At 36.9% G+C, this 26,631-nt stretch overlaps 1 protein-coding gene across 1 annotated transcript in view; it reads right to left on the bottom strand.

The window, feature by feature from the left end:
• Positions 1-10,314: 10,314 nt before the first annotated feature.
• Positions 10,315-26,631, bottom strand: part of KPNA4 (karyopherin alpha 4 (importin alpha 3)) — a 35,811-nt gene continuing 19,494 nt past the window's right edge. Inside the window, exons 11-16 of the mRNA XM_011989210.1 lie at positions 25,660-25,788; positions 24,276-24,380; positions 19,931-20,002; positions 18,257-18,419; positions 15,086-15,180; positions 10,315-12,330 (exon numbers count right to left, since the gene is read on the bottom strand). Coding sequence (XP_011844600.1) covers positions 12,232-12,330; positions 15,086-15,180; positions 18,257-18,419; positions 19,931-20,002; positions 24,276-24,380; positions 25,660-25,788 — 663 coding nt within the window. The 3' untranslated portion in view covers positions 10,315-12,231. The remainder of the gene's footprint in view (positions 12,331-15,085; positions 15,181-18,256; positions 18,420-19,930; positions 20,003-24,275; positions 24,381-25,659; positions 25,789-26,631) is intronic.

The raw sequence follows: 26,631 nt of genomic DNA, 5'->3' as shown, positions 1-26,631 counted from the left end.
CTCAAAAAAAAAAAAAAAAAATTTAAGCCGGTGATAGTAAAGCCATGTTATGAGCTTTAAGGACATTGAAGTCATTAAGATTCCTGGAAATGGCTCCAGCCTGGGTGACAGAGTGAGACCCTGTTAAAAAAAAAAAAAAAAATTTAAGCCAGGCGGGGTGGCTGGTGCTTGTAATCCCAGCACTTTGGGAGACAGAGTGAGACCTTATCTCTAAAATATATATATATAGAGTAAATATTACCCATCTTATCATACAGTTCTATGAATTTTGAAAAATGAATATGTAACTACTACCACAATCAAAATATAGGATTTGTTCATCACCCCCAAAATTCCCCTTGGGCCTTTTTATAGGCAATCTCTCCCCTTCCTAGTACATGGTAACCACTGATAGAATGTTCTATCCTTATAGTTTTCCCTGTTCCAGACTGTCATATAAATGGAATCATACAGTATGAAGTCTTTGCATTTGAGTTCTTTCATTAGCATAACGCACTTGAAATTTATCCATGTTATGTATATCAGTTTTTTATTTATAAGTAACAATCCATTACATGGGTGTACCAGTTTATGCATTCACCAACTAAAGGAATTCTGAGTGAGTTGTTTCCAGTTTGAGATTATGAATAATGCAGCTATAAACATTCACATACAGACTTTGGGCAGACAAAGTTTTTACTCCACTTGAGTAAATACCTAGGAGTGGGGTTGCTACTTGTAGGGCAAATTGCATGCTTAACTAAGAAACTGCAAAACTATTTTCCAAAGAGAATGGACCATTGTGCACACCCATCAGGAATGTATGAGAGTTCCAGGTGCTTTGTATCTTTGTCAGCACTTGGTGTTGTCAGTTTTTAAAATTTTAGCAATCTAATATAGGTGTGTAATGGTATCTTGTAGTTTTTGTCTCATGATTAATGATGTTAAACATCTTTTCGTATGTTTATTTACCATCCACATATCTTTTGTGAAGTGTCTGTGCAAATTTTTGCTTATTTAAAATTAGGTTGTTTTCTTAACTGAGTTTTAAGATTTTGTATATTGAGATTAAGTTGATTTCCTGCAGTATTAAAGTTTTCTTAATCTTAATCAGGTGCTTTTTTTCTTACTATGTTGCCCATGCTAGTCTCAAACTCCTGGCCTCAAGCGATCCTCCTGCCTTGGCTTCCCTGGGATTACAGGCATCAGCTTCCTCACACAATTTCTTATAAAGTTTATTCCTTGGATGAAATTCCTACTGTAAATACATTTTCTTTCTTTCTTTTTTTTTTTTTTTTTTTGAGATGGAGTCTCACTCTGTTGCCCAGCTTGTAGTGCAGTGGCGAGATCTTGGCTCACTGCAACCTCCGCCTCCTGGGTTCAAGCAATTCCCTGCCTCAGCCTCCTGAGTAGCTGGAATTACAGGTGCCCGCTACCACGCCAGGCTACTTTTTGTATTTTTAGTAGAGACAGGGTTTTGCCATCTTGGCTAGGCTGGTCTGGAAATCCTGACCTCGTGATCCACTCACCTTGGCCTCCCAAAGTGCTGAGATTACAGGCGTGAGCCACCAGGTCCATCCATAAATATACTTTCAATTCTTCTATACAACACACACATGCATACATTGCTGTGAAAGTGGCTTGTTGTGGAAGCATCTGCCATTGAGTCAGCGTGGCCTAAAAGCATAGTAGGAGCTGGACCCTGAGTACCACTGGACTCCAACGGTCAATAGTAAAAATGGACAATGGGAACTTGAAAGTGTTTTCCTGCCACAGTATAGTCTGTGTGTCACCCTAGTGCTCTCTTTTGACAAAGCTTAACACTGTGCCAGCTGGTAAAGGAAAAATACTTAAACAGTTCAGCTCCAGTGTCAAAAAATAGGGCAAAGAAGAGTGGATTTGGAGCTGGTGGGGCAATAAACTGAAAATAAACACACCCCTCTCCGTATTTTTTGTAATCCCCTTTTCTATTTCAGCTATTTCAACCCCTATTCAAGACCCCCATCTCACGCAAAATTGCTCTAAAAGCTTCCTAATCCATCTTCCTGCCTCTATTCTTATAATATCTTCCCACAATCCATCTTCAACAAAGATGACAGTGATTTCTTTAAGAGTTCAATTTTGACGATATTCTCATACTTAAAATTCCTAAGTCCCTCCTTCCTAAACGAAGCGTATTACGTGTTGCTTGGTCTGCCACCTTCCCACCACTACCTGCTGTGAACTTTGAGACTAAAAATGATGCCAGCTTTCCCTTCCCTGACATTGCTCACAGAAGGATGCTCTTGTCTCCACTTCATTTTGTTAAGTCCTGAGCCACTCAGGAGGTCCTATCTCCCCCAAGTCTGGGCTAAGTATCCATCCTCTTTCTCCCCACAAATCCATTTATTTAATCATCTAAAGAATATTTGTGTTCTATGTTTCAAGCAATGTGCTATATAGTTCCTGTTATAATCTAATAATGTATGAATTTTCATTGTGAACTTCAATGTGCTCTAAAGAAAGGGAATGGAATTCTGAAATTGTATTAAATGAGGAAAAGCTGGAAAGCCAGTGCAGTTGAAACACAGAGCAGAGTGGTATGTGTGAGAAGTAGCTAGAGAAGTAGGCAGGGGCCAGAAAATGGAAGACCATATCCATGTTAATGATTTTTACTTAAATCAAGGATATGTGAACACAAGTTACTTGTATTAAGGAACTGTTAATTTTTAAGAGGGTTGATGATAGTACTGTAGTTACTCTGAAAAAAAATTTTTTTTAGAGATACATAATGTTTGGGATTTGCTTCAAAATAATCCTAGGGAGACATAAAAGGTGAGTGGGCTGATGATGAAACAAGCTGGACCATGTGTTGATGATTGTAGAAACTGGGTGATGTACACAGGGTGATTATTTTATTCTAATTTTGCACGTGCTTGCAATTTCCAATAATTTAATCAGGAGAAAAATAGATGGGTTTCATTTTAAGAAATGTGAAAAGATATGAACAGTAAGAATGATCTGAACACTCAGATTTGATTTCAGAAAGATCATGCTGTCTTCACTGCAGACATCAGAGGAAGAGGGTCAGAGTGGCTGTGAGAGACCATCTTAACAGACTTACAATGGTTCAAGAAAAGAGACGATGGTCAGACAAAGGAGGTGGAAATGGAAATAAGTGAAGGAACGCAAGAACCATTTTGGAGAACTTTAGGGTGAGGGCAGGTGACATTCGCTCGGGGAACAATGCAAGAGGATCATGTTTGGCAGTGGAAGAGAAAGACATGAGCTTAATATTGGACGAGAGTTGTGGTTGTCTTTCAGATAAGTGAACATTTCAAGGAGGTAATATGGAGATTTCAGAGAAAGCCAGTACTCAATTAGGGATCAGTAGTATGTCACAGATGATCATTGAAGTGTGGTCATCATAGAACACAAACGAGTTTGAGAAGAGAAACTTGGTTGAGGCTTGAAAAACTCTTAACATTTAATGACCAGGGAAAAAGATGTGCTAGAAAGGAGATAAAATTGCTGGGCATAGGGAGGTGGCAGTGATGAGAGGAAAAACAATGTGGTGTTGTGAAAATCTAGAAGGGAGTCATGAAGTGCCTAGTGTTTGAGTCAAGATGAAGACAAAAACTGCTCATTTAATTAAGTAACATATAGGCTGGTGATTTTTCAAGGGCTTTACGGAGTGATGGGGGCAAATCAAAGACGGGAATGGGTTGAGAAGCGAATGGAATGTGAGCAACTGGAGAGAACAAGCAAATTTACATGAACTTTGGCTGTGATAGTAAGAAGAGGATGTAGTAGCTGGGTGCTGAGATTTAAGATAAAAGTTTCAGCATGTTTACATGTTAGTGGGTACAATCACATTGAAGGGGCATAGCTGAATATAAAGGGGAGAAAAATCATAATTCACGGTGTGAGATTCCTAAGTAGCAGGAGATAGGATTCAAGACAGTAAGACTGCCTTGGTTATGAGGAAAGCTTCTCTAATGGAACAGTGAGGAGTGAAAGAGTGATATCTAAATGGGTTTCTAAGCTGGAAGTGAACTAATGGAGTTCCTTTCATATAGTTTCTCTTTGCCACTGCCCCGTACTGAAATAGGAAAGGTCATCTACTAAGAGTGAGAGGGAAGCAAGGAGTTACAGGCTTGAAAAAACTGACGTCTAAATAGTTGAAGAAAGTTTGAATTTGGAGGTAATGAGTTTAGAGATACCAAGTCTAAATTTGTGTGTGCTCCATCAAATGCTCTGATGCAGTACCAAAGCAGCAGTTTGCCTAATGTATCATGTACATCTATCATTGCTTTTATCATGCTTTCATTTACCATTTATCTATCACTGCTTTTTATTTGCCTATTTATGACTGTGTCTCTCCCAGCAAACTAAATTGAGAGCGCTTGCTACATTTAATTTGTTTGGTATCCCTAGCTCCTGGTTTACTGCCTAACCCAATGTAGGTTCTCAGATATTTGACAAAGGTAGAAATGAATAAAGCTTCTGCCTTTACTTGCAACAAACTTTAAAGGGAATTTCCCCTGGATGCTGTAAATGAGTGCTTATTATCTACCTATAATTATTGTGTATGCTTTACATGAATTAACTCACTTAAGCCATACGAGTAGGTACTATTACTGTTTTCCATTTTTTCAGATGAAGAAACTGAAGCACATAGGGATAAAATAATTTCACATACATCAATAAACCAAAGCATTCTAATAATTTCATACTATAGCTGACTGCCCAAAACAGCAATCACTTAACTTTGTGGTTTGGGTATTTTCTTTGTAAAAAATCTTATTGTAATAGTTATTTCAATAAATCACCCATACAGTATTTCCAAAAAATAAACTGTATCAATAGTGTTAGACGATACTAGGTTACCTCTGCTTCATAGTATATAAAACTGGTATTTGAAAACCACGAGGATCCATTTCAACATCCTTATGGATGTCAGATATCCAGACCAGACGCTGGGTAAAATATCAAAAGTGAGGAAAAGGAAATAAGGAAATGGGCATTCATCTGGCAAGCTATGAAGTACCTTCCCTTTCTATTGAAGGCTTTCTAAAACTCAGATGCAATGAGACAAATTTAAAAACTGTACATTGAAGGCTTTTAGAGGTAGTCACTACAATCAGTTCATCTGAGAAGTTGCACCATTATCACAAGCGTTTATTGAGTACCCATAGAACTCATGGTACCTTCACGGTGTTTACAGAACTTTGTTTATATGCCGACCTTGCCCTTAAGGAGCTTACAATCTAGTGGAAAGAAAGACGGAGTAACTCAGATGTGATAGAGCAATGAGTGAACAGATACTACAGACTGAAAAATTACCATAAATATAAAACACATACTGAAAAATGAGGGTTAATGGGGATGGCAAGGATGATAGGTAGTCCTGGATATACTCCTGACTTCTTGAAGGAGACAAGTATCTAGAATATTCAAGGACGTAAAGTGCAGTTGAGAAAGCCAGGATGCAAACAAACACTTCCTAACTGTTGCCTCTTTTCTTGCTCCCTGCAGTTGAGAACTGCAGAAGAAAACGGGGATAGAGATAATGGGTAAAAACTTTTTAGTATTCTTTTAGCACTTCTCATTCTGAGTTAGACTGGAACAAAGTCACCATTTAGGTAACTTAGTTATCCTAGATCATCCTAAACTGGTTAAAAGGAAAAAGATTTTAAAAACTAGCTTGTCTATATGAATTCTTTGTACATATATAATTTAACCTTAACTAAAAGGTTAGGATGACTAGGGCTGCCACTATGCTGAAGACCACTGAACTGAATATAATACTGACATGGCAGAAGTGCCAGTTTTATCAGTGATACACGTTGTGTACTGCATTGGGGGCTTACTAGATGTGTGGCAGCATATACCCATTTATGAAGGCAGCACATCAGCAAGTAAAAACCTAAGTGGAGGTAGGAAATACCTAGAACACACGATGTTTTATGCAGCTGAACAGGACAACCCTGAAAAGACAAGAAATACGGTAATACCATAGTGACTAAGGTTGTCTTGACTCCCCCCCAACCACAATTATGAATCAAAACATGGAATCTTTTTTTTTTTTTTTTAAGGTAAATACCCTCTTTAGCTGAGTCCAAGACTTTGGATATTACATTACTGTACCTAAAAAGGGTAAAATGGTGGCGAGGCATGGTGGCTCATGCCTGCAATCCCAGCACTTTGGGAAGCCAAGGCGGGTGGATCATCTGAGGTCAGGAGATGAGACCAGCCTGGCCAACGTGGTGAAACCCCGTCTCTACTAAAAATACAAAAATTAGCTGGGCGTGGTGGCGCACGCTTGTGGTCCCAGCTACCCAGGAGACTGAAGCAGGAAAATCGCTTGAACGTAGGAGGTGGAGGTTGCAGTGAGCCAAGATGGCACCACTGCATTCCAGCCTCGGCAACAAGAAAGAGTAAAATGGTAACTATGCACAAAGGATGGGGGAAAGGTGGCTCACAGGGCTCAAATATCAGAGAATGGAGAGGACAGGACAATGAGGGAATTATCTGGAAGGTAGGTAACTGGATTGAGAACCACAAAAAGTATGTAGATTTAAGCAGATTACAAGACATTTTAAACAGCTGTTTCAAAGTAAGAGTAAAAACAGGCTGGAGAAAATCTTGGTAAAATTAGAGTAACATAGTCTAGGATAGCAATCCATCAGTTATAGAGATCACAGATAAGATATAGTCAGGGAAATTAGGATTCATGCTTGAAGAGTAATAGAAAAACCTAAGTGAAACAGGTTATTAAAATTTTCTTTATAAAGGATAAAACTGGAAGAGCTGATAGTCTGGAAAGGTGAAGTAATCTGGAGTAGGCAGCATACTTAAGGTATAACATTTGTGGAGAAGGCAAAAATTGGGGCAGAAAATATAACTGACAAGTGAATACTGCAGTCCTCTGGTGGGAGGTAGATCAGAAAGAATCTGTAGGACCATTTACTGTTCTTCACAGTCAGCTGCTCTTACACCCAGAGCAGTAGCTATCAATTTTATTGAAAACACACTCGACTTGGACATCCTGAGTCAAACTGTCATCACCTAAAGGGCCTGGATTTAGAAGGAATTTTCAAGATTATTGTAACTTCCGGGTTAAGTATTTAGGGAAAAAAATGTTAAAACTACTTTTCTTATACATGATTGGTGTGCTTTTTTTTTTTTTTTTTTTTTTTTTTTTTTTTTTTTTTTTTTTTTTTTTATCATCAATTTGACACTACAGTTCAGATTTGCTTCTGATCACATTGGAATATAGGTTTTACCAATGTTCATTATTTTTCAACTTCCTTTATTAAGACTGGTCCGGCACAGTGGCTCACGCCTGTAATCCCAGCACTTTGGGAAGCCGAGGTGGACAGATCATTTGTGGTCAGGAGTTTGAGACCGGTCTGGCCAAAATGGTGAAACCCCGTTTCTACTAAAAATACAAAAATTAGCCAGGTGTGGTAGCGTACTCCTGTAATCCCAGCTACTCAGAAGGCTGAGGCAGAATTGCTTGAACCCTGGAGGCAGAGGTTGCAGTGGCCTGAGATTGCGCCACTACACTCCAGCCTGGACCACAAAGCGAGACTCTGTCTCAAAAAAACAAACAAAAGACTGCACTAACGCCATCAACGTGCATATTGATTCGAAGGCATCTTGCAGCAATTTTTAAGTTACTGTACATATATATTTAAAAGCATATACTTTATTAGTGTGCTTATTAAGACGTTTAGGGAAAACTTTAAGTGTTCAAAATGTCAAGTTTGTTAGGCATCAATTTGTTAGTGTTTGGGAGTATTGCATTGGATGTCTGGGCAAAATTTTTTCCCCCCATAATATTAAATTATTGGCTGACAGTTAATGAATTTTGCCAATGAGTAAAATAATCAAGAAGTTACGAAAATGGTAAGATACTCAGCTATCTTGGCCTTCAAAACAGTCTATGGTGGATTCTAACTGAAATTTTATATATAAATGGTAAATAATCCACCAAACCCAAGGAGTTAACAATTAAAGTTGGCCTATTTATAGTTCACTTTAATAGCTACAATGGAAGATTCAATTTTGGAAACCCAAAAAGGTCAACTAATTTCAAAACTTCGGCAAGCTTCTATAACAATGTTACCCATTCCTTAGTAAACAAAAAAAGATCCAAAAAGCTATATTCACATTTTTTGCATTGGTTCACAAATTTAAATGAATTTAAATTACTTTTAGAATAGTAATTAGAAGCACTGGGCAGTATGGGAGTTGAGATGTGGGCTTTATTTGGCCCTTAGTAGCTGTGTGAGCTTGGGCAAATCACCTCAACAACTCTATCATCTAAAGGGGAGGGTTGGGACAGACTGTAATTCATGGACTCTTATGAATCCCCTAAAACTGTATGAAAAACTACCATGTATATACACTTTTTGGGGAAGCTGGTCCAGTTTTCATTAGGTTCTCAGAGGCAACCTTGATCCCCAAATAAGCTTGCTATATTAATCTTGCTATGATAACTACATAAGGTTATCACTTCTAAATTGTTCCAGTTCTAAATAGTTATTTCCTTGTCATAGGAAGAACTCTAAGATGGCTCCCAAGATTGGCTGGTATACATACTTCACATAATCCCCTCCCTTGACTGTGAACAGGATCTTTGAATATGATGGATATCACCCCTGTGATTGGACTACAATGCAGGGCAAAGGTGAAGGGATTTTGCAGGTGTAATGAAGGTACTTCATCAGTTTGGCTTTGGGTTAATCAAAAGGGAGATCATCCTGGTAGGTAGGTGGCCTGATCTAATCAGGTGAGACCTTTAAAAGAGCGCTTAAGGCCCTCCCTGAGATCAGAGGTTCTCTTGCTGGCCTTGAAGAAGTTGCCACGATTTCTTCAGTTGCTAGGCAATGGATTTTGCCATATGTGCATAGAAGAGCACCCCCTAGCTTCAGATAAGACTGCAGCTCTGGCTGACACCTTTATTGCAGCATTGTGAGATCCTGAGCAGAAAACCATAACTAGACTCTTGATCCACAGGAATTGTGAAATAACGTGTTGTGTTTTAAGACACTAAGTTTATGGTAATTATACAAAAATTACACAGCAATTATTCTCTAAAGCCAAAATTTAGCTTAATCTTCGTAACTTTTTCCTTGACGAAACTGAGGCAATGGAGAATCCAAAAAGGGTGCCCCATAAATTAATGTTACAATAAACCCGGTCATTTTACAGTGCAGTTATACCTTTAAAGAAACAAAAAACTCCTCACCCTATAAAGTGCTGCTGAGGTGAGCCTAAATGATACACTCCCTTTCCCCCAAATTATTCCAGATCCATTTTTAATGATTAATAGATAGCTCTAATTATAGAAATGCTCCAGGTTTGGTCCAGAGCAATGTGGAAAGTATTATTTCCACCATAACACACAATTACCAAAGTCTTTGAAAATTACAAAGGAAATATATTCAAAGATAGATTTTAGACTAGGGTGTCTCACACACCCGTAATATAATATTCTTATTTTTATAGCACTTGAGGTGGTCTCAATGCTCAAAAAGACAGTTTCAGACATGAAATGTTAAGAACATTTAGCTTATTAGGCATATTATTCTATGCCCCATCCCCATCAGAAATAAGCCTGTGTTAAAAATGATCAATTTCCTATATCATTGGAGAATTAAAAAAAAAAAAAAGTGTTTAACTCAGGTAACCGTGGTGAACTGTCAACTGTACTGAAACAATTTCAGAGACAGAAAAGCCCTTCCTAGAATTTCTACTAGAAAATCAATGTTCTATATGAGGCTATAGATGGAAATAAAATATTTAAACGATAAGGTAGTCCTTATACCCAGAGATATTAATATCACCCTTACCTATTTTCCGTATCACTATTCTATACAATAATTTGTATATAAAATTTGTATACAAGCTTACTGGCTTACTTTGAATCCAATATTTTTTACTAAAAAACACAAATTATATAAAGTATTGCTGTGTTCACCTTCCAATTACTGAAACCTGTACTATGCTTTGTGTACAATCCATCGTTTGGAGCTGTATGTTGAAGATACAGCAATACTTAAAATACAGTTCAAGTTGTCTCGGTCTGTTTTACTGTAGAACGAACGAAAGTTAAAACCTTGGTTTGGATGGGGAGAAAACAGAAGCACAGATGGTGTCAACTGGACAAATTCAATGGGCTAAAATATTACTATGTCCATACGGAAATGACAGAACTGAAGAAATTTCTTGTTATGCTGGTTCTAGGTAAAAAGACAAGAAGCTAATGTAAGCCATTGAATTATACTCTAACTTTACAAAAAAAAAAAAAAAAAAAATCCACACATCACACACACACACCCCATGTAAAACATTGCTTTAAGTTTTAATGTTTATTTCCCCAAGACAGCCTAGCCTGCACTCTACTTGGATAAATTTTACAAGCTAGTTTTCTGCTGCTTCTAGTTTTAAACTTTAACCATGTTTCTGATGACAAGGAATGCTGCAAAAATACTCTAGTTCAACAAAGAGTTATGATCACAAAATAATTTTTATCCATTCTACAGTGTTTCAGAATTACCAGTTGATTTTTAAACACAAAGTAGATATAGATGCTAATGGTGGCTAATCTGGTATGTTTCTTATAGCAAACTGTTGTTCATGCAACACTTGTGCTCAAAGGGGAAGGCACAGGATTTCCTACAATGAGCCACCTTATAAAGAGTTCTTTTTGTACAAATTAATTTATGTCACATTTAATTTAGTGTGCATAACCTCAAAACTGAGGTATTATTCCAATTTATAAAAACCACTTGCATAACTTTTATGCAAGTTTTAAAAATACAAAGTTTTCTCCCTAAAGTGGCTCAAAATAGATTGTTCATGGCTGCCTACATCTAAGATAAAAAGATTCTAAAACAATTGAACAGATTAGGCATATTATTAAAGGTGTTCAAACCATTACTTGATTTGTACATCTACTCAAACCTCTTCATCGGTCTTTATTCAGCAGTACATATGCACCAAATTCCATTTTAGAAGTTTCCATATCATTTTCATAGAAAACAAGGTTTGAAAACAAGTAACATTTAAACACAGCACGGTATTCTACCACAACTGAAACTTTTTTCTTCTTCTTCTTTACAGGACTCAACAAAATCTAAAAATGAACTATGCTGTAGATTTACCTCATGCAAAGATCTTTATGTTATCTCTGAAAATGAAAAGGATGGCCTTTTAAGCACATTTTACTGTTTTATACTATTATGGCAACTTGTGTACTGCAACACAGTCTATTTTGAGGGAAATTTATGATTTTTTTTCATGCAAAAATCTACACAAATTAGTTTTGATGATATGGAAAGCTTTTCATAGCATCAAACATTCATCTGGTGCAAATGCACAGGGAAACCTTCCTGAAAAGTTTTCTGACTTGAGAAGCAACTAAAAAAAAGGCATACTAGGTAAAGTAAATAAAGACTTAAAAAAAAAAAAAAAGGAAAAAAAAAAAAGAGTGGGGTGGGGGGAAGGAGGTGGGAAAGGGGCAAAGAGAAAACACAGGCTGCAGAGTAAACCAATGTCTGCTGCTAAACCAGTCTTTGTTTTCATGTCCAGTGTACATTAACACTTATGATCTCATTTTGATGATTTACTAGGTTTGTTATCAGCCCCCTGAAGGTGAATCAAGCTTGCATGCGTTCACATACAGCACCACAACCACGCTCTCGTACACAGTCACTCCAGGACTAGGAGTCTGCTTCATGAGTGAAGAGCCCTAGATTTCAAAGATGAACCTGGCTCTCCATCACTGAGCCAGACATTCATTCAACATTGTCCATTCACACACTGCTTCATAGCAAGGCCTGGGCTCATTTTCCTTTGACTTATATGGGCAGCCTATTCTCTTTTATGTTTACAAGGCTTGAAGATGACAGTACTGCACTTTCCCCTCAATTGATATAGAGTAAGTCAATGTTCTTTCTCAGGCACTGACGATCTGTGACCTGTAGCCCTTTTTACTTTGAACAACCTAAATAAGCGTTCATGTAAAGTTTTCATTACATTTTGCCACTCATTCTCACTCGCACCCACTCGCCATCTTGACCTCATTTGGGCATTTTCTGTGATTCCAAATGAAATCTTCACATTTTCTTTCCCGATTTAATGCAGCAGCAGATCCCATGAGCCAAGCTTGATGGATCAAACCTTTTTATATATATGTATATATATATATATATATATATATCTCAGTGCTGCATTGTACCTAACTTCCACAACATCTTTCTAAAACTGGAACCCTTCTGTTGGTACATTGGCAGATGAATTGAAACCAAATGTTCCGCCTTGAATCGCCTCTGGAACAAGGCTAGGGTCTTCATCAATCTAGGTGAAAAAAAGGAAAATAATGTGATAATTAGTTTAAAAAATATATAAATAGTATTATAGTACTAATTCCCTTACCCTTAAAAAAGAGTCTGGAAAGATGATGAATGCCAACGCTGTCTTACCATTCTTTAGAAAACTGAAACACTTTATAAAAGGTTTTTTTTGTTTTTTTTTTTTTTTTTTAAAATGGGGTCTTACTCTGTCACCCAGGCTGGAGATCAGTGCCACAAACATGGCTCATTGCAGCCTCAACCTCTTGGGCTCAAGTGATCCTCCCACCTCAGCCTCCCGAGTAGCTGGGACTACAGGTATGCACCACCATGTCTGGCTAATTTTTGTATTTTTTGTAGAGATGGAGTTTCACCATATTGCCCAGGCTGGTCTCAAACTCCTAAGCTCAAGCAATCTGCCTGCCTTGGCCTCCCAAAGTGTTGAGATTACAGGTGTGACCCACTGTGCCTACTCAAGGCTTTTTCTCAAGGGATGCCAAAATGAGAAAAAACTTAGAATATGTAAGACAGGCATTTTCCAAAAGAATGAAGGAACAGTAATGATGGCCGTAAGTCTCAAATAGAGGATGCAAAATTTGGTACTCGATTTCCCTTAAACCTGGGCAAGTATGGCTGGGCACGGTGGCTCACGCCTGTAATCCCAGCACTGTGGGAGGCCAAAGCGGGTGGATCACCTGAGGTCAGGAGTTCAAGACCAGCCTGGACAATGTGGCAAAACCCCATCTCTACTAAAAATACAAAAATTAGCTGGGCGTGGTGGTATGCGCCTATAATCCCAGCTACTTGGGAGGTTGAGGCAGGAGAATTGCTTGAACCTGGGAGGCAGAGGTTGCAGTGAGCCAAGATTGTGCCACTGTACTCCAGCCTGAGTGACACAGTAAGATTTTTTTAAAAAAAAAAAAAAAAAAAAACCAAAAACCCAAAAAAACCACAAAAGCCTGGGCAAGTACATAAAGACAATGACATTAAAAAAGAAAATTAATGCCACCACTTTTGGAAAGTAAGTGAATCTTTGGTATATATCTTTCAATAGCAATTGGAGACAAATGGTATTTGGGCTTAAAATAGTAAAATACAGATTGAGTATCCCTAATCTGAAAGTCCAAAACAAAAAATACTCCAAAATCTGAAACTTTCTAGGCACCAATATGATGTTCAAAGGAAATGCTCATTGGAACATTTTGAATTTCATATGCTCAAGTGGTAGAAATAATTTAAATATTCTAAAATTCAAAAAAATCCCAAATCCAAAACTGTTCTGGTCCCATGCATTTCAGATAAGGGATACTCAACCTATAACAGTTCTGCTAATAATGGTTATTCTTATTATATACATTATTCTACATGCTTTACACCTAAAAGTTCCTTTTTGAAATTCCACAATATTACAAACCTGCAGTGTACTTCCTATAACTATGTATATCATCTGAATTATTCTTTTCACAATCTAAGACAAGAACAAAAACTACATGTTGAGGTATTAGAAATTATAAGCCTATTACAATTAGTCACCATATTGCAAATTATGATTTTCAAAAATCCAACTTTAAGACATACGATCAAAGTTACCCTTAAAAGAATATGCCAGGCTGGGCGTGGTGGCTCATGCCTATAATCCCAGCTCTTTGGGAGGCCAAGATGGGAGGATTGTTTGAGTCCAGGAGTTCGAGATCAGCCAGGGCAACATAGACAGATCTTGTCTCTACAAAAGACTTAAAAAGTTATCTGGGCATATTGGCATGAACTTGTAATCCCAGCAATTTGGGAGGCTGAGGTGGGAGGATCACCTGAGCCAGGGAGGGGGAGGTTGCAGTGGGCTGTGACTGTGCCAATGCACTCCAGCCTGGGCCTCGTCTTAAAACAAAACAAAACCTTTTCTGAATTTTATTTCTGGTTTAACTGGCCTTATATTCTAAATAGGACTAAGCTTAGACAACTATAAGTAAATAGTCTATAATTTTCTTTTCTAATATTGTCCTTGTCAAGTTAATGTCCAAACTATACATGCTTAACAACATGTTTAATAACATTCTATTCTTTTTGATAATATGGAAAGGCATACAATAAAATACTTATACTTTGAAAAGTTGAGAAATCATTCAAGAAATCCTCTGGTGGCTGCACTGAACCACTATAAAATTTTCTAAGGAGCAACTGGTTTAATTTTAGATTTACTTTTCCAAAGAGGAAATACTAAAAATAAGTTAATACTTTAATTTCCACTACTATTACTAACAATCTGAAGATATTTTTGTATACTATACCTTACATTATACAGTGCCTTACATTTTTATTTCCATCTTTCTATTTTCATATTTGTTTTTGGTCATGAAATAAAAGTAACAGTGACCATCCATTCAAGTGTGGATTAACTACTGTCATAAAGAACTTATTATAGGATATACTAGTATCACTGTTTTGTTTATAAATATAGTATGCTATTAACAATTTAAAAAAATGAGAACTATAAAGACACCAAGTGAAAATAAAGTCTGACTCATCTAGTTTGGTCAAAAAAGTCCTTATCTTCTTGCCATTAGAGCTAATATGCCCCGAAGGGATCTTAAAATATTGAAATATTTATGTTTTCAAAGCTGGTGACATTACTGTCATACATCTATTTTAATTCCATTCCAAAAAAATACATACATGTACATCCCCCTAGCTTACTATATATATATAACTTCATCCAGATCTATGTTTATATATAAAACTAAGAAAACTACAAAATTATTAAATACATCATCTGAAGAGAAGAACTGATCAATGATCTCATAGGCCAATTTGTAGATGTCTTCATTTTCATGGTTTTGAAGTTGTTCAATTTTCTCCAGTCCTGCAAGAAATTTTGTAATGTGAAACAACAGTAATATTTAAAGAGCAGTGACAAGTTAGAATAATCTTTGGAACACACAACCCAATTTCTGAATTGCAAATTTTTTGAATTACAATTTTTTGGAATTTAAAGGTGAATCTTAAATATAAAAAACCTTTATGCACAAAGATATAGCATATTTATCTTAAAATTAACAACCTGAGTATTTAACTGCTTGTAAATGTGTAAGTAATGAGACATCTGCCTATTCATCAGAATACATAACCAATCTTTATAAGCAGTAATAACATGTAAAATTCCATTTGTTTAAGTAAAAAGCAGAATCTTCCTACTTTCCAGCACCTGCCAAGTTTTTCTACTGAGCATGTATGAAAAAAAAAAATTAAAAATACTGGTGATTAATAAATATGATGCTTAAGATACCTGTTAAGTTTACTGGAAAATGATGAAGATCTAACACAGTATTTCAGGGGAAAAGATAATTTTCCCTGTAAACGTTAATGAGAATTATAGGCAGAAACACTAAAAAGTACATACTTAACTTGCTGATATGCAAATTGGATCCTGTTTTACTTTAGAGGAAAAATAATTTTAAAGTCTTTGAAAAAAGTGAAATTGCCCCTTCATGAGTGTTCTTCCTCTATCCATTTCTTAAACGGAGGAAGTTATCTTAGCCTCATTTCTCACCTACACACTCATTGTGGTGATCTTCCCATTAAAAAATTTGGTTACTACATATAGGCTGAGGACTTGCAAATCTATAGCTTCATTTATTTTCTGAGCTTCACATGCATAAAATTAAAATGTTTGTGTAATTCTACCAGGAAATTTCATAGCTACCTAAAACTCAAACTGTCCAAAACACAATTTGTTATTTGCCTTCCTCATTTAAACAGTTCATCCTACAGTTGTATTCTTACTTGGTGATAATCAACAATAGCTTGAAATCTAAGAAAAAGCCCAAGTTCCCCTTTCCCTCAATATCCCACAATCAAACCTCAAAAACTTGAAAGTCCATCCACTGGACTTTAAATCTCCTCATCTCCCCTTTGTCTCTATTACTACGACTGCTTTCATTTATTATGGCTTGGCCACTATATACTTACTTTCTTTTTTTTTTTTTTTTTTTTTTAAAAGACAGAGTCTCACTCTGTCACCCAGGCTGGAGTACAGTGGCGTGATCTCGGGGCTCATTGCAGCCTCTGCCTCCTGGGTTCAAACGATTCTCATGCCTCAGCCTCCGGAGCAGCTAGGATTACAGGTGTGTGTCACCACGCCCGGCTAATTTTTTATATTTTTAGTAGACACGAGGTTTCATGATGCTGACCAGGCTGTTCTTGAGCTTCTGGCCTCAGGTGATCTGCCTACCTTGGCCTCCCAAAGTGCTGGGATTACAGGTGTGAGCCACTGCGCCTGGCCATAAATACTTTCTTAACTGGTCTCTTCCTGCCTCCTGTCTTCATTTCATTTCAAGCCGTCATTCCAAAGGCTTCATTTCCCAGATATCCATGTTCCATCTGAACATATCCATCCCCTAGATCAATCAGCAATGGCCTGTCACCTCCTGTGGCACACTGGGGATTCCTGGGTCTTACCTCCAACGAGGTAGGCAATGTCCAAGAACTCATATTTTTATTTGAATGTATAAAGATATTTTAGTAATTAAAATGTTTACAAGTTAAAAAAAATCAAGTAGTAAAAATAATTAAGTATTCCTATTGTTATTTTTTTGTTACTTAATCCTTAATTAGTTCTGTAACACTATTCCCCATCTCTTGTTCCTAACTTGATAGTCACAGATTTTTTTATTGTTGTTGTTCTATCAGTCACTTTAGTAATTTTAAGTATATCTTTTATTACATTAATTTTGAAGCCTCTCAACATTCCCACTTAGTTGAAGTTATGAGTTCTACTTTTGCAGTTACCTCTCTTTTCATTAACTTTTCACCTTCTGTCAGAAATACCTTTACTTTTGTGCTTATCCAGATAGATAACATTTACATTGTGTTACACAGCCACATTTGAAACTTTTATGTTCTGTCTGTATATTAACTCTAAGACTTGAAAGCTAATAAGTATTGTTTACATTCCAGGAGGCTCTGGTACATGGCCATGTTTGGAAACTACTGCCCTAAAGAATAAAGCATCTGCTGTGCCATAAAGCTTCAGACTTCACAGGAGGCCGGGCGCAGTGGCTCAAGCCTGTAATCTCAGCACTCTGGGAGGCCAAGGCCAGTGGATCACCTGAGGTCAGGAGTTCAAGAGCAGCCTGACCAACATGGTGAAACCCCGTCTCTACCAAAAATGCAAAAAATTAGCTGGGCGTGGTGGCAGGCACCTGTAATACCAGCTATTCAGGAGGCTGAGGCAGAAGAATTGTTCGAACTTGGGAGGCGGAGGTTGCAGTGAGCCAAGATCGTGCCACCGCACTCCAGCCTGGGAACAGAGCAACACTCTGTCTCCAAAAAAAAAAAAAAAAAAAAAAAAAAAAAGCCTTCACAGGACGCTGGTTACTTCTCCAGCTTTGTCTCTTGGTGGTTTCTACCCCATACTGTGTGATTCAGCAACACTGAACTACTTATAATTTGCTGAATGCTATTTCTCACCTCAGACTTTGCTCATGGTGTTATCTCTGCCTGGAACACCTTTCATCCCTTTTTACTTTATTAATCCTTATTCATCTCTCAAAATCCAGCTCAGGTGCACTTCCTGCTTCTTCCAGAATGGATTAGGCATCCCATTTTGTTGTACATTTCTATTAGGGTAATTAGCACATTACATCAGTTCATGTTTATCAAGACTAGACTACATGCCTTGAGGTCAAGGACTGTGTCTTGTTTACCACTGTCTTCCCAATAACTTATCACAGTGCCTGTTCAATATATGGCAGCAATTCAGTTACCTAAGCATATGTAAGAGGCTGAGCAGGACTGTACATATAGAATGTAATACTGATTTTATTCTGTTACTTCAATATCTAAGACAGAAAAACACAGATGTGCTCTATTAGTCGGCAAATAAAGGTAGTTACAAAGAGAACTTTAAGAAGTGGAATAAGAGCTTATAATAAACTTACCTCCACATTCTTCTATAAGATTGCCTATGGTTTCTGCCTCATCTTCAGCCATTTTTAATATATTACTTAGTCCATCGAGTACTACTTGCACAACTTGTGCATCTTTTACAGTCAGCAAGTTGCAAAAAGGTGGGATAACATTTTGCTGGATAAGGTAAGCCACCTGAAGAAAAAAAACAACATAAAACAATGCAACATAGGTAAACTTTGTGTGCCATGTTATCTCACTGGAATAATTCTGATTTTGAAATTTTGAGTATAGAAATATGACCTCATCTCTCTCATGTTAAGTGTGTCTACATTATTAATCTAACCTTTTTTTTAAAAATTTAGTTTCCTTTTTCCTGAACTTAGAAAAAAACAACATAAAGTTAAAATAAAGGAATCACTCAACTTCATATTAAACATTTCTTTGCCATAAGAAATATTTCCCTCAAAGACTTTTTTCCCTTTAAGAGTAAGAAATTATGAAATCAGTTAAGGAGGCTGTTAATGGAGGCTGTATGCTATTTTTATTTAATTAAATTAATTAATTTAATATATAGAGATGGTGTCTCACTATGTTACCCAGGATTTCTTTCTTTATTTATTTAATATACAGAGATGGGGTCTCACTATGTTGCCCAGGCTGGTCTTCAACTCCGGAACTCAAGAGATCCTCCTGCCTCGGCCTCACAAAATGCTAGGATTATATGCATGAGCCACTGCATCCAGCCTGGATACTAGTTTCAAAAAACTACAACGGTTCAATGTGACAGCATCCAGTGGCTCTCATGTGCCTGGCTACCTCTCAATTCACTATTCTATTGATTTCATAATAGTTTCCAATGATTTCAATATTTTATTAGTTATAATCTCCATGCATTATATTAATATTTCTGTTCTGCTCTATATTTATGTGAATTCACTGATAACCACCAGTCCACAGCTTTTTTGTTACAGTTATCAATTTACTGCTACTATTCAACTCTAAATTTGTTTTTACCTACTCTGAAACAGATCTCACCTCTTTAAAACTGCTTTTCCTTTGCCAGTTAGCACAATGTTAAGCTTTGTCACCTGCATGACCTGAGAGTGGGTGCCTCCTTTCCTAGACATCTTATATTCCTCACCCTAGTTCCTAAGTCCTAGCCATCTGGTTGAGTTTTTAATTCCTTGTTTGGTTTGCTGCTGAATTTGTTATTGTTGCTGTCTTTTTACTTTTTGTTGTTGCTGTTCATTTGTTAGCAGTTTCTTTCTTCCATATTAACTTAAGAAGTCTGTTCATTTCTAATACTGTTAAAAAAAAACAAAAAATTCCTGACTATAGGGGCCTCAATTTTACCACAGATTAAAAAATTCTTGTAGGCCAACAAATTGGCAAAAAGAACACTTCTATGAAGTATGACTAAAGGAAGTCAAGGTGATACTTCTATGTGAAAAAGAAAGTTATATACCTGTTATATAAAAGTTAGTACCTGTTATCTTGCTATTATTTTATTTTTTTAATAGAGATGTGGTCTCACTGTGATGCCCAGGCCAGTCACAAACTCCTGGCCTCGGGTGATCCTCCAGCCTTGGCCTGCCAGAGTGTTGCTATTATTTTAAATTATAACTTATTCAAATCTAAATCAAAATTACCTGTACTTTTATTTTACCAGTTTTGAGAAATAAATTTTAAAAATCTCAACTTACTTGATCTTTCCTTCCACTAATTGTTAAGTTACTTATGGCCCAAGCAGCTTCTTTTTGAGTGCCAAAATCCCCCTGTAAAAAGGCAAAGCAAAAGGGTATAAAAATGGCCACATAAACTGGAAAAAATGTTTGCTGTGATGATTTTTCAACTGCTTATTTCCCAAGGTCTCCTTTTAGTCTTTCTGTATACATCATTTTTTCTTAAGACAGGTCTTTGAACTATACCCAATCTACCCTAAATACATGGAGACACTTTTCTGTGAACTCTCCTGGATACAAACTGAGTTGGTATTATTATTTAATAATATCAGATTAAATGAAGTTGGTGATAAAATGAAATAAAAATAGTAAAGAAAAAAATTTAAAAATCTACAATATCACTAGTCACGTAAACTAACATATTCTTTTACACACAAAGCTTTTACACACAAAAATGATACCCACCATTAATGAAACTATGATCAAGATGTTATATATTGCCTTTCAAATATGAAATGAAGAAATATTTAAAAGTCATTAAAAAATTCATATATATAAACTTCATAATCTCATTTTTGAGAATTCACCAAGAAAATAATATAAAGCAGAGTAATCCTTTCTATATATGGTTATCCCAGCACCGTAATAGCTAGAAAGTAAAAACAACTAAAATTCTCAATAAGCATAATTGTCTTATTATGGTAAATCTACTGAATAAGCAACTATTAAATATTAAGACAACTGGCAACCTGAAAAAATGCTTATGATGTATTAAAAAACCATATAAGTAAAAGAAATGCAAATTAAAATATCCATATCTCCTTTCATATTTATCAGAATAAGGAAATCTAAATATTTGTGTGTGAGGCTGGTAGGAGTATAAAATGGCATAATTCTTGTAGAGGGGAATTAGCCCTATAATAGCAAAATTTACATATATGTTTTTCTGTAGATCCAGTAATCTCAAATATAATTGGGCAAAAACATTAAAAAAAACTTACAAGCTATTCTATTTTTTTTTTTTTTTGTTTTGTTTTGAGAGGATCTCGCTGTTGCCTAGGCTGGAATGCAGTGGCGCAATCTCAGCTCACTGTAACCTCCACCTCCTGGGTTCAAGTGATTCTTCCACCTCAGTCTGCTGAGTAGCTGGAATTACAGGCATGTGCCACCACGCCTGGCTAGTTTTTGTATTTTTTGGTAGAGACGAGATTTCCCCATGTTGGCCAGGCTGGTCTTGAACCCCTGACCTCAACTGATCTGCCCGCCTCAGTCTCCCAAGTGCTGGGATTACAGGTGTGAGCCACTGCACCCAGCCACAAGCTATTCTTTTTTCTTTTATTTATTTATTTATTTATTTATTTATTGAGACAGGTCTCGCCCTGACGCCTAGGCTGGAGTGCAGTGGCACAATCTTGGCTCACTGCAAGCTCTGCCTCCTGGGTTCATGCCATTCTCCTGCCTCAGCCTCCTGAGTAGCTGGGACTACAGGCGCCCACCACCACACCCGGCTAATTTTTTGTATTTTTAGTACAGATGGAGTTTCGCCATGTTAGCCAGGATGGTCTCGATCTCCTGACCTCGTGATCTGTCCGCCTCGGCCTCCCAAAGTGTTGGGATTACAGGTATGAGCCACCGCACCCGGCAGCTATTCTTTAAAGTTCTGTTTAACAACAAACACTGGAGACATCTCAAATATCATCAATAATAGATTGACTTAATACATTATAGTGCATCCGTACAATGCAGTACTATGTAGCTATGAAAGGAGTAAGAAAAACAAGGAATAAGAAAAAAAAAAACAAACAAGGAATAAAGAAGCCCTCTATATAGTGCTATGGAAGTGACACTGTTTTTAAGTACATTACTCAAGAAATACATTCTAAAGGAAACCAATGTCAAAGAAATCTTAAAAGTACGTTCAGTACTCATGCTGTCAGGGGCAATATGGCTTTGTTTTTTTTAATATATATATATATCAAAATATATATTTGCATCTCTTTTGTCTCATGCTGAAAATTAGGATAGTTTTTTTTTGGTCTTTGGGATATATGTCATCAATGATGTACTTAAAAATAATGTATATTGACATATATCCACAGATCTATACATACCAATATATAAGAAAAATAATTATGTTAATGTTTTTAGGAAGATTTTCAGCATAAAAGAGATGTAAATATAAAATCACAGGAATAAAAATTAAAAACTGTTATGTTAAATATCCAATAATATTTAATAGCTTCCTTTCACTCATGATTCATTTTTTATGAACTCTCATGTTCCTGAACTCATCTTTCACTTTCTACAACAATGCCTATCATTTACTTGGTTTACTCAGACCTAGAAAAAATGACAACACTGTAACAATGATCATCTTTATGGATGAAATATGATCCTTAAACACCATTCTCTACAAAACAAGATCAAGATATCATAGAAAAATAGTTAATTCCAGTTCTAGATCAGAAAACATGTAAGATAGGCTGGGAATCATATCATATCCAAAAGGTGTAGCTCTCAAAAACTAGTGATAACATAAAAGACACAGGTCACCAATTCTAAGAGGTTCCTGTTGGTCAGGAACAAACAGAGTGTCAAAAAGAGTAAACTAAAATGGATTATAACTTGCAAAATATATTTTAAAAATTCATAATTTCCAAATGACACTAAAAAAATCTACTCTGGTCTGCTTTCAAGGTTATTAGGAAATGTGTCATTCTAAAAAATGACTGATAAGGACAAAGAATCAAACATTTATCTTGCCTATCCTAAATGAACTATATTTCAAAGTATTAATAAACAACAGCTGAGAAAGAAATGCTCTTGGCCGGGCGTGGATGGCTCACACCTGTAATCCCACCACTTTGGAAGGCTGAGGTGGGTGGATCACTTGAGGTCAGGAGTTGGAGACCAGCCTGGCCAACATGGTGAAACCTTGTCTCTACTAAAAATACAAAAATTAGCTGGGTGTGGTGGCGTGTGCCTGTAGTCCCAGCTACTTGGGAGGCTGACGCACAAGAATCACCTAAACCTGGGAGGTGGAGATTGCCAGTGAGCCAAGATCGTGTCACTGCACTCCAGCTTGGGTGACAGCGAGACCGTCTAAAAAAAACAAAAACAAAAACAAAAAAACAAGACAAGTTCTTTACTAAAGAATTATGGCCAACACACAAAAAATGACAGAATTAGAAAGTCACCATTTTGCAACTCCTAGTAAAACAAGGGACCCTAACAATGATCACCAATGGCTACCTAAAAACCATAGGTGAAAGATTAATGGATAACTTTATAACCATCAGCTGGAATAGGCTGTAACACCTGAGGTCAGTCGTCAATCTTAATATCACTACATGTAAGACAGATTGTGTCTCCTTATGTAAATCATTAGGAAATAAGAGTTATGCATGACATATTCTTGCCTAAAAAACTGAACTCGATTTACAGGAAACAAAAACAGATTTATCTTCTCTTTAATTACAGATCAGTGTTCAGAACCCTCATGCTGTGATTGTTTCTTCTACTTTATGTGTGTGTGTGTGTGTGTTTTTTTTTTTTGAGACACGGTCTTGCTCTGTCACTCAGGCTGGAATGCAGTGGCATGACTGTGGCTCACCACAGCCTCAACCTCCCGGATTCAAATGATCCTCCCACCGCAGCCTCCTGAGTAGCTGGAACCACAGGTGCATGCTACCACACCTGGTTAATTTCTTTTTTTAAAAAAACTTTTTGTAGAGATGGAGTCCCCCTATGTTGCCCAGGCTGGTCTTGAACTCCTGGGCTCAAGTGATCCCCCTGCTTTGGCCTCCCAGACTGCTGGGATTATAGGCGAGAGCCACTGCACCCACCCTCATGCTGTAATTGCGATAAGCTGTTTCTCCCAAATGCTAATATGAGCATGAGAGATGATAGGAAATATATGGCATACAATAGCATACTTATTTCCTATCTGATTTTGGACAATTTATTTGTCTATACCAGGGTTTCTTCATCTATCAAGTGGGGATAATCCCTAATCTTATAGGCTTAATCTCATTAAATGAGGTAATGTATGTAAAGTGCTTAGAATACTATGTAAGCATTTATTATCAACAGTAACAATATGAAATTTTAGTATGGCCTACGATAATGGCAATTTTGGTAAAAGAATGATACAGAGAAAGGGCTAGGATTTGCCCCCAACCCCCCAAAAAGTTTCTTGTATATAAAAACTGCTAGGTTCAAAAGTTGTAATAATATTACTTTACTGTATTCATGCCACTGTATAGCTTCTAATTAAACAGAAAAGTATAAATTCACATAATGTCTTAGATTTAAATCCCCTTCCCCTTACATCAGATACACGATACATACAACATGATTTTCTTACCTTATCCAAAAGGTGTATTATCATTGGTACAAGATTGGCATCAATTACTGCTTGTACCTGCTGCTGATTTCCTGCAGTGATGTTGGAGAGGAACCACACTGCTTCCTGTAAAACAAGAGCATTTGAATATTTCTCATTAAAAAATAAAATGTGCATATGAACTAAGAAAAAAAAAAATTCACTACACTGTCCCAATGATTTTATTGTGAAATGAGCTCCATAATAAAAATATCAGGAATCTCAATTCCCTTACACCCCCTTTCCATATTTTCTTTGGACAAATAGCTAATGGACCTAATTCAAATCACAATGAACTAATTTCAAGAATTCTGAAGAATTCTTGAAAACAATGCTCCCAAATAGTGTGACTCAAAAGAAGCTTGGCTGAAGAAATTTGAGTGAGCAAATATGAAATAATGAATGAGCAAATATGAATGAGTATAATACAAATCCTAAAACAGCTATAAATAAGATTCAGTGCCCTTCCCTCACATAATGTGCTTTATTCTCCATTCTATTCTGATGAAGAATGTTAGCTGAAGTAGATAAATATCAATTATCCACAATAATGGAGACATAAAAAACAAAATAGTACATTGTTTTAGTATACTTATTTGTAATAGTCATTCACTGCATCATTTCTCTCAAGGAAAAGTAGAACCAGATGTTTGATTGCTTTATTGGTCTATCTTAATAATCTTTTTATGTTACCCTTTACATCACAGTTGGTGCTACTTCTGACAAGATAATGGTGGCCTTAAGCGTTATAATCACAGATAACTAGTAAGTTTTACTCTAAAAAAATTAGTATTAGCTAATGTATACTAGGCTCTTTTGGATCAGATCACAGGACCATTTTAATGAACCTGTTAGAGATTTTAGGGTGCCGGGCTAGTTAGGTGAGCTGTTCTTGGGTTATAATCACTGGCAATGTTGTAATCAACAACCCATGTTATTTCTACAACGGCCTCAGATGCACTCCAATATCAGCATCACCAGTCAGTGCCCCCTTTCCATAGCCACCACAAGCACACACGCATGCATACACACTATACTCTATTAAGTACCTATAAAACACTAAACTTATAAGAATTACGTAACATACATATTAAAAATTTCCAGTCATACAACATTCAACACCCAATTATCTCTATTTCATCATTTCCGAGAGAGCCAAAATACCACTTTTCATAATTGGTCTTATATATCAAAAAATAATTTATTAATGCTTGTTATAGAATAAAATTTTTATTTTCTCTTGATGTCTAAATGACAGCTTGTATTAAGAATCAATATTACAGACATTTCTAAGACTCTAATTTTACAAATAAAAACTGCTGACATTTTAAGTGCAATTTATTAAGTAGTATTTAATAGTACTTACTTTATTAATTTTCTCTTTGGGATGTGTCAGGAGTGCTGGGAAGTGTGAAAGAGCATCACAGTTCAAAACTACTTGTGTTTGCTCATCAGTTCCAGTAACAATGTTGCCCACAGCTCTAAGTGCAGCAGTCTGAAATGCACAATGAGATGATGTTCTATGTGAAATACTTTCTTTTTTTTTTTTTTTTTTGAGACAAGGTCTTGCTCTGTCCCCAGGGTGGAGTGCAGTGGTGCAATCTCAGCTCACTGTAACCTCTGCCTCTCAGGCTCAAGCGATCCTTCCACTCTAGCCTCCAGAGTAGCTGGGACTACAGCAGAGCATGACCCTGCCTGGCTAATTTTTGTATTTTTTGTAGACACAGAGTTTCACCATGTTGCCCAGGCTGGTCTTGAAGTCCTAGGCTCAAGGGATCTGCCTGCCTCAGCCTCCGAAAGTGCTGGGATTATAGGCATGGGCTATTGTGCCCAGCTGAAACACTCCTTATTAAAAGGCTTGTTAGGCACCTTATAAAAGATAAATGCATCCATTCACTCATTATTTCTTCCAACAAACTTATTTTTTTTTGAGACGGAGTCTCACTCTGTCGCCCAGGCTGGAGTGCAGTGGCTCGATCTTGGCTCACTGCAACCTCTACCTCCCAGGTTCAAGCGATTCTCCTGACTCAGCCTGCCAAGCAGCTGGGATTACAGGCACATGCCACCACGCCTGGCTAATTTTGTAATTTATTTTTAGGAGAGATGGGGGTTTGCCACGTTGGCCAGGCTGGTCTCGAACTCCAGACTTTGGGTGATCCGCCTGCTTTGGCCTCCCAAAGTACTGGGATCACAGGCCTGAGCCACTGCACCCTGCTCCAACAAACCTATTGTTTTTGAGCACTTACTGTCAGGCACTGATGGAGCAACAGAGATGTGAAGATAGATACATGTTCCAGCTCTTACAGAGCTTATATTATTGTAAGAGAGGAGTCAATAA

The sequence above is a fragment of the Mandrillus leucophaeus genome, unplaced genomic scaffold, assembly GCF_000951045.1.
Source record: "Mandrillus leucophaeus isolate KB7577 unplaced genomic scaffold, Mleu.le_1.0 Scaffold1094, whole genome shotgun sequence".
Classification (NCBI taxonomy): Eukaryota; Metazoa; Chordata; class Mammalia; order Primates; family Cercopithecidae; genus Mandrillus; species Mandrillus leucophaeus.
This window is presented reverse-complemented; position numbering and strand designations above follow the sequence as displayed.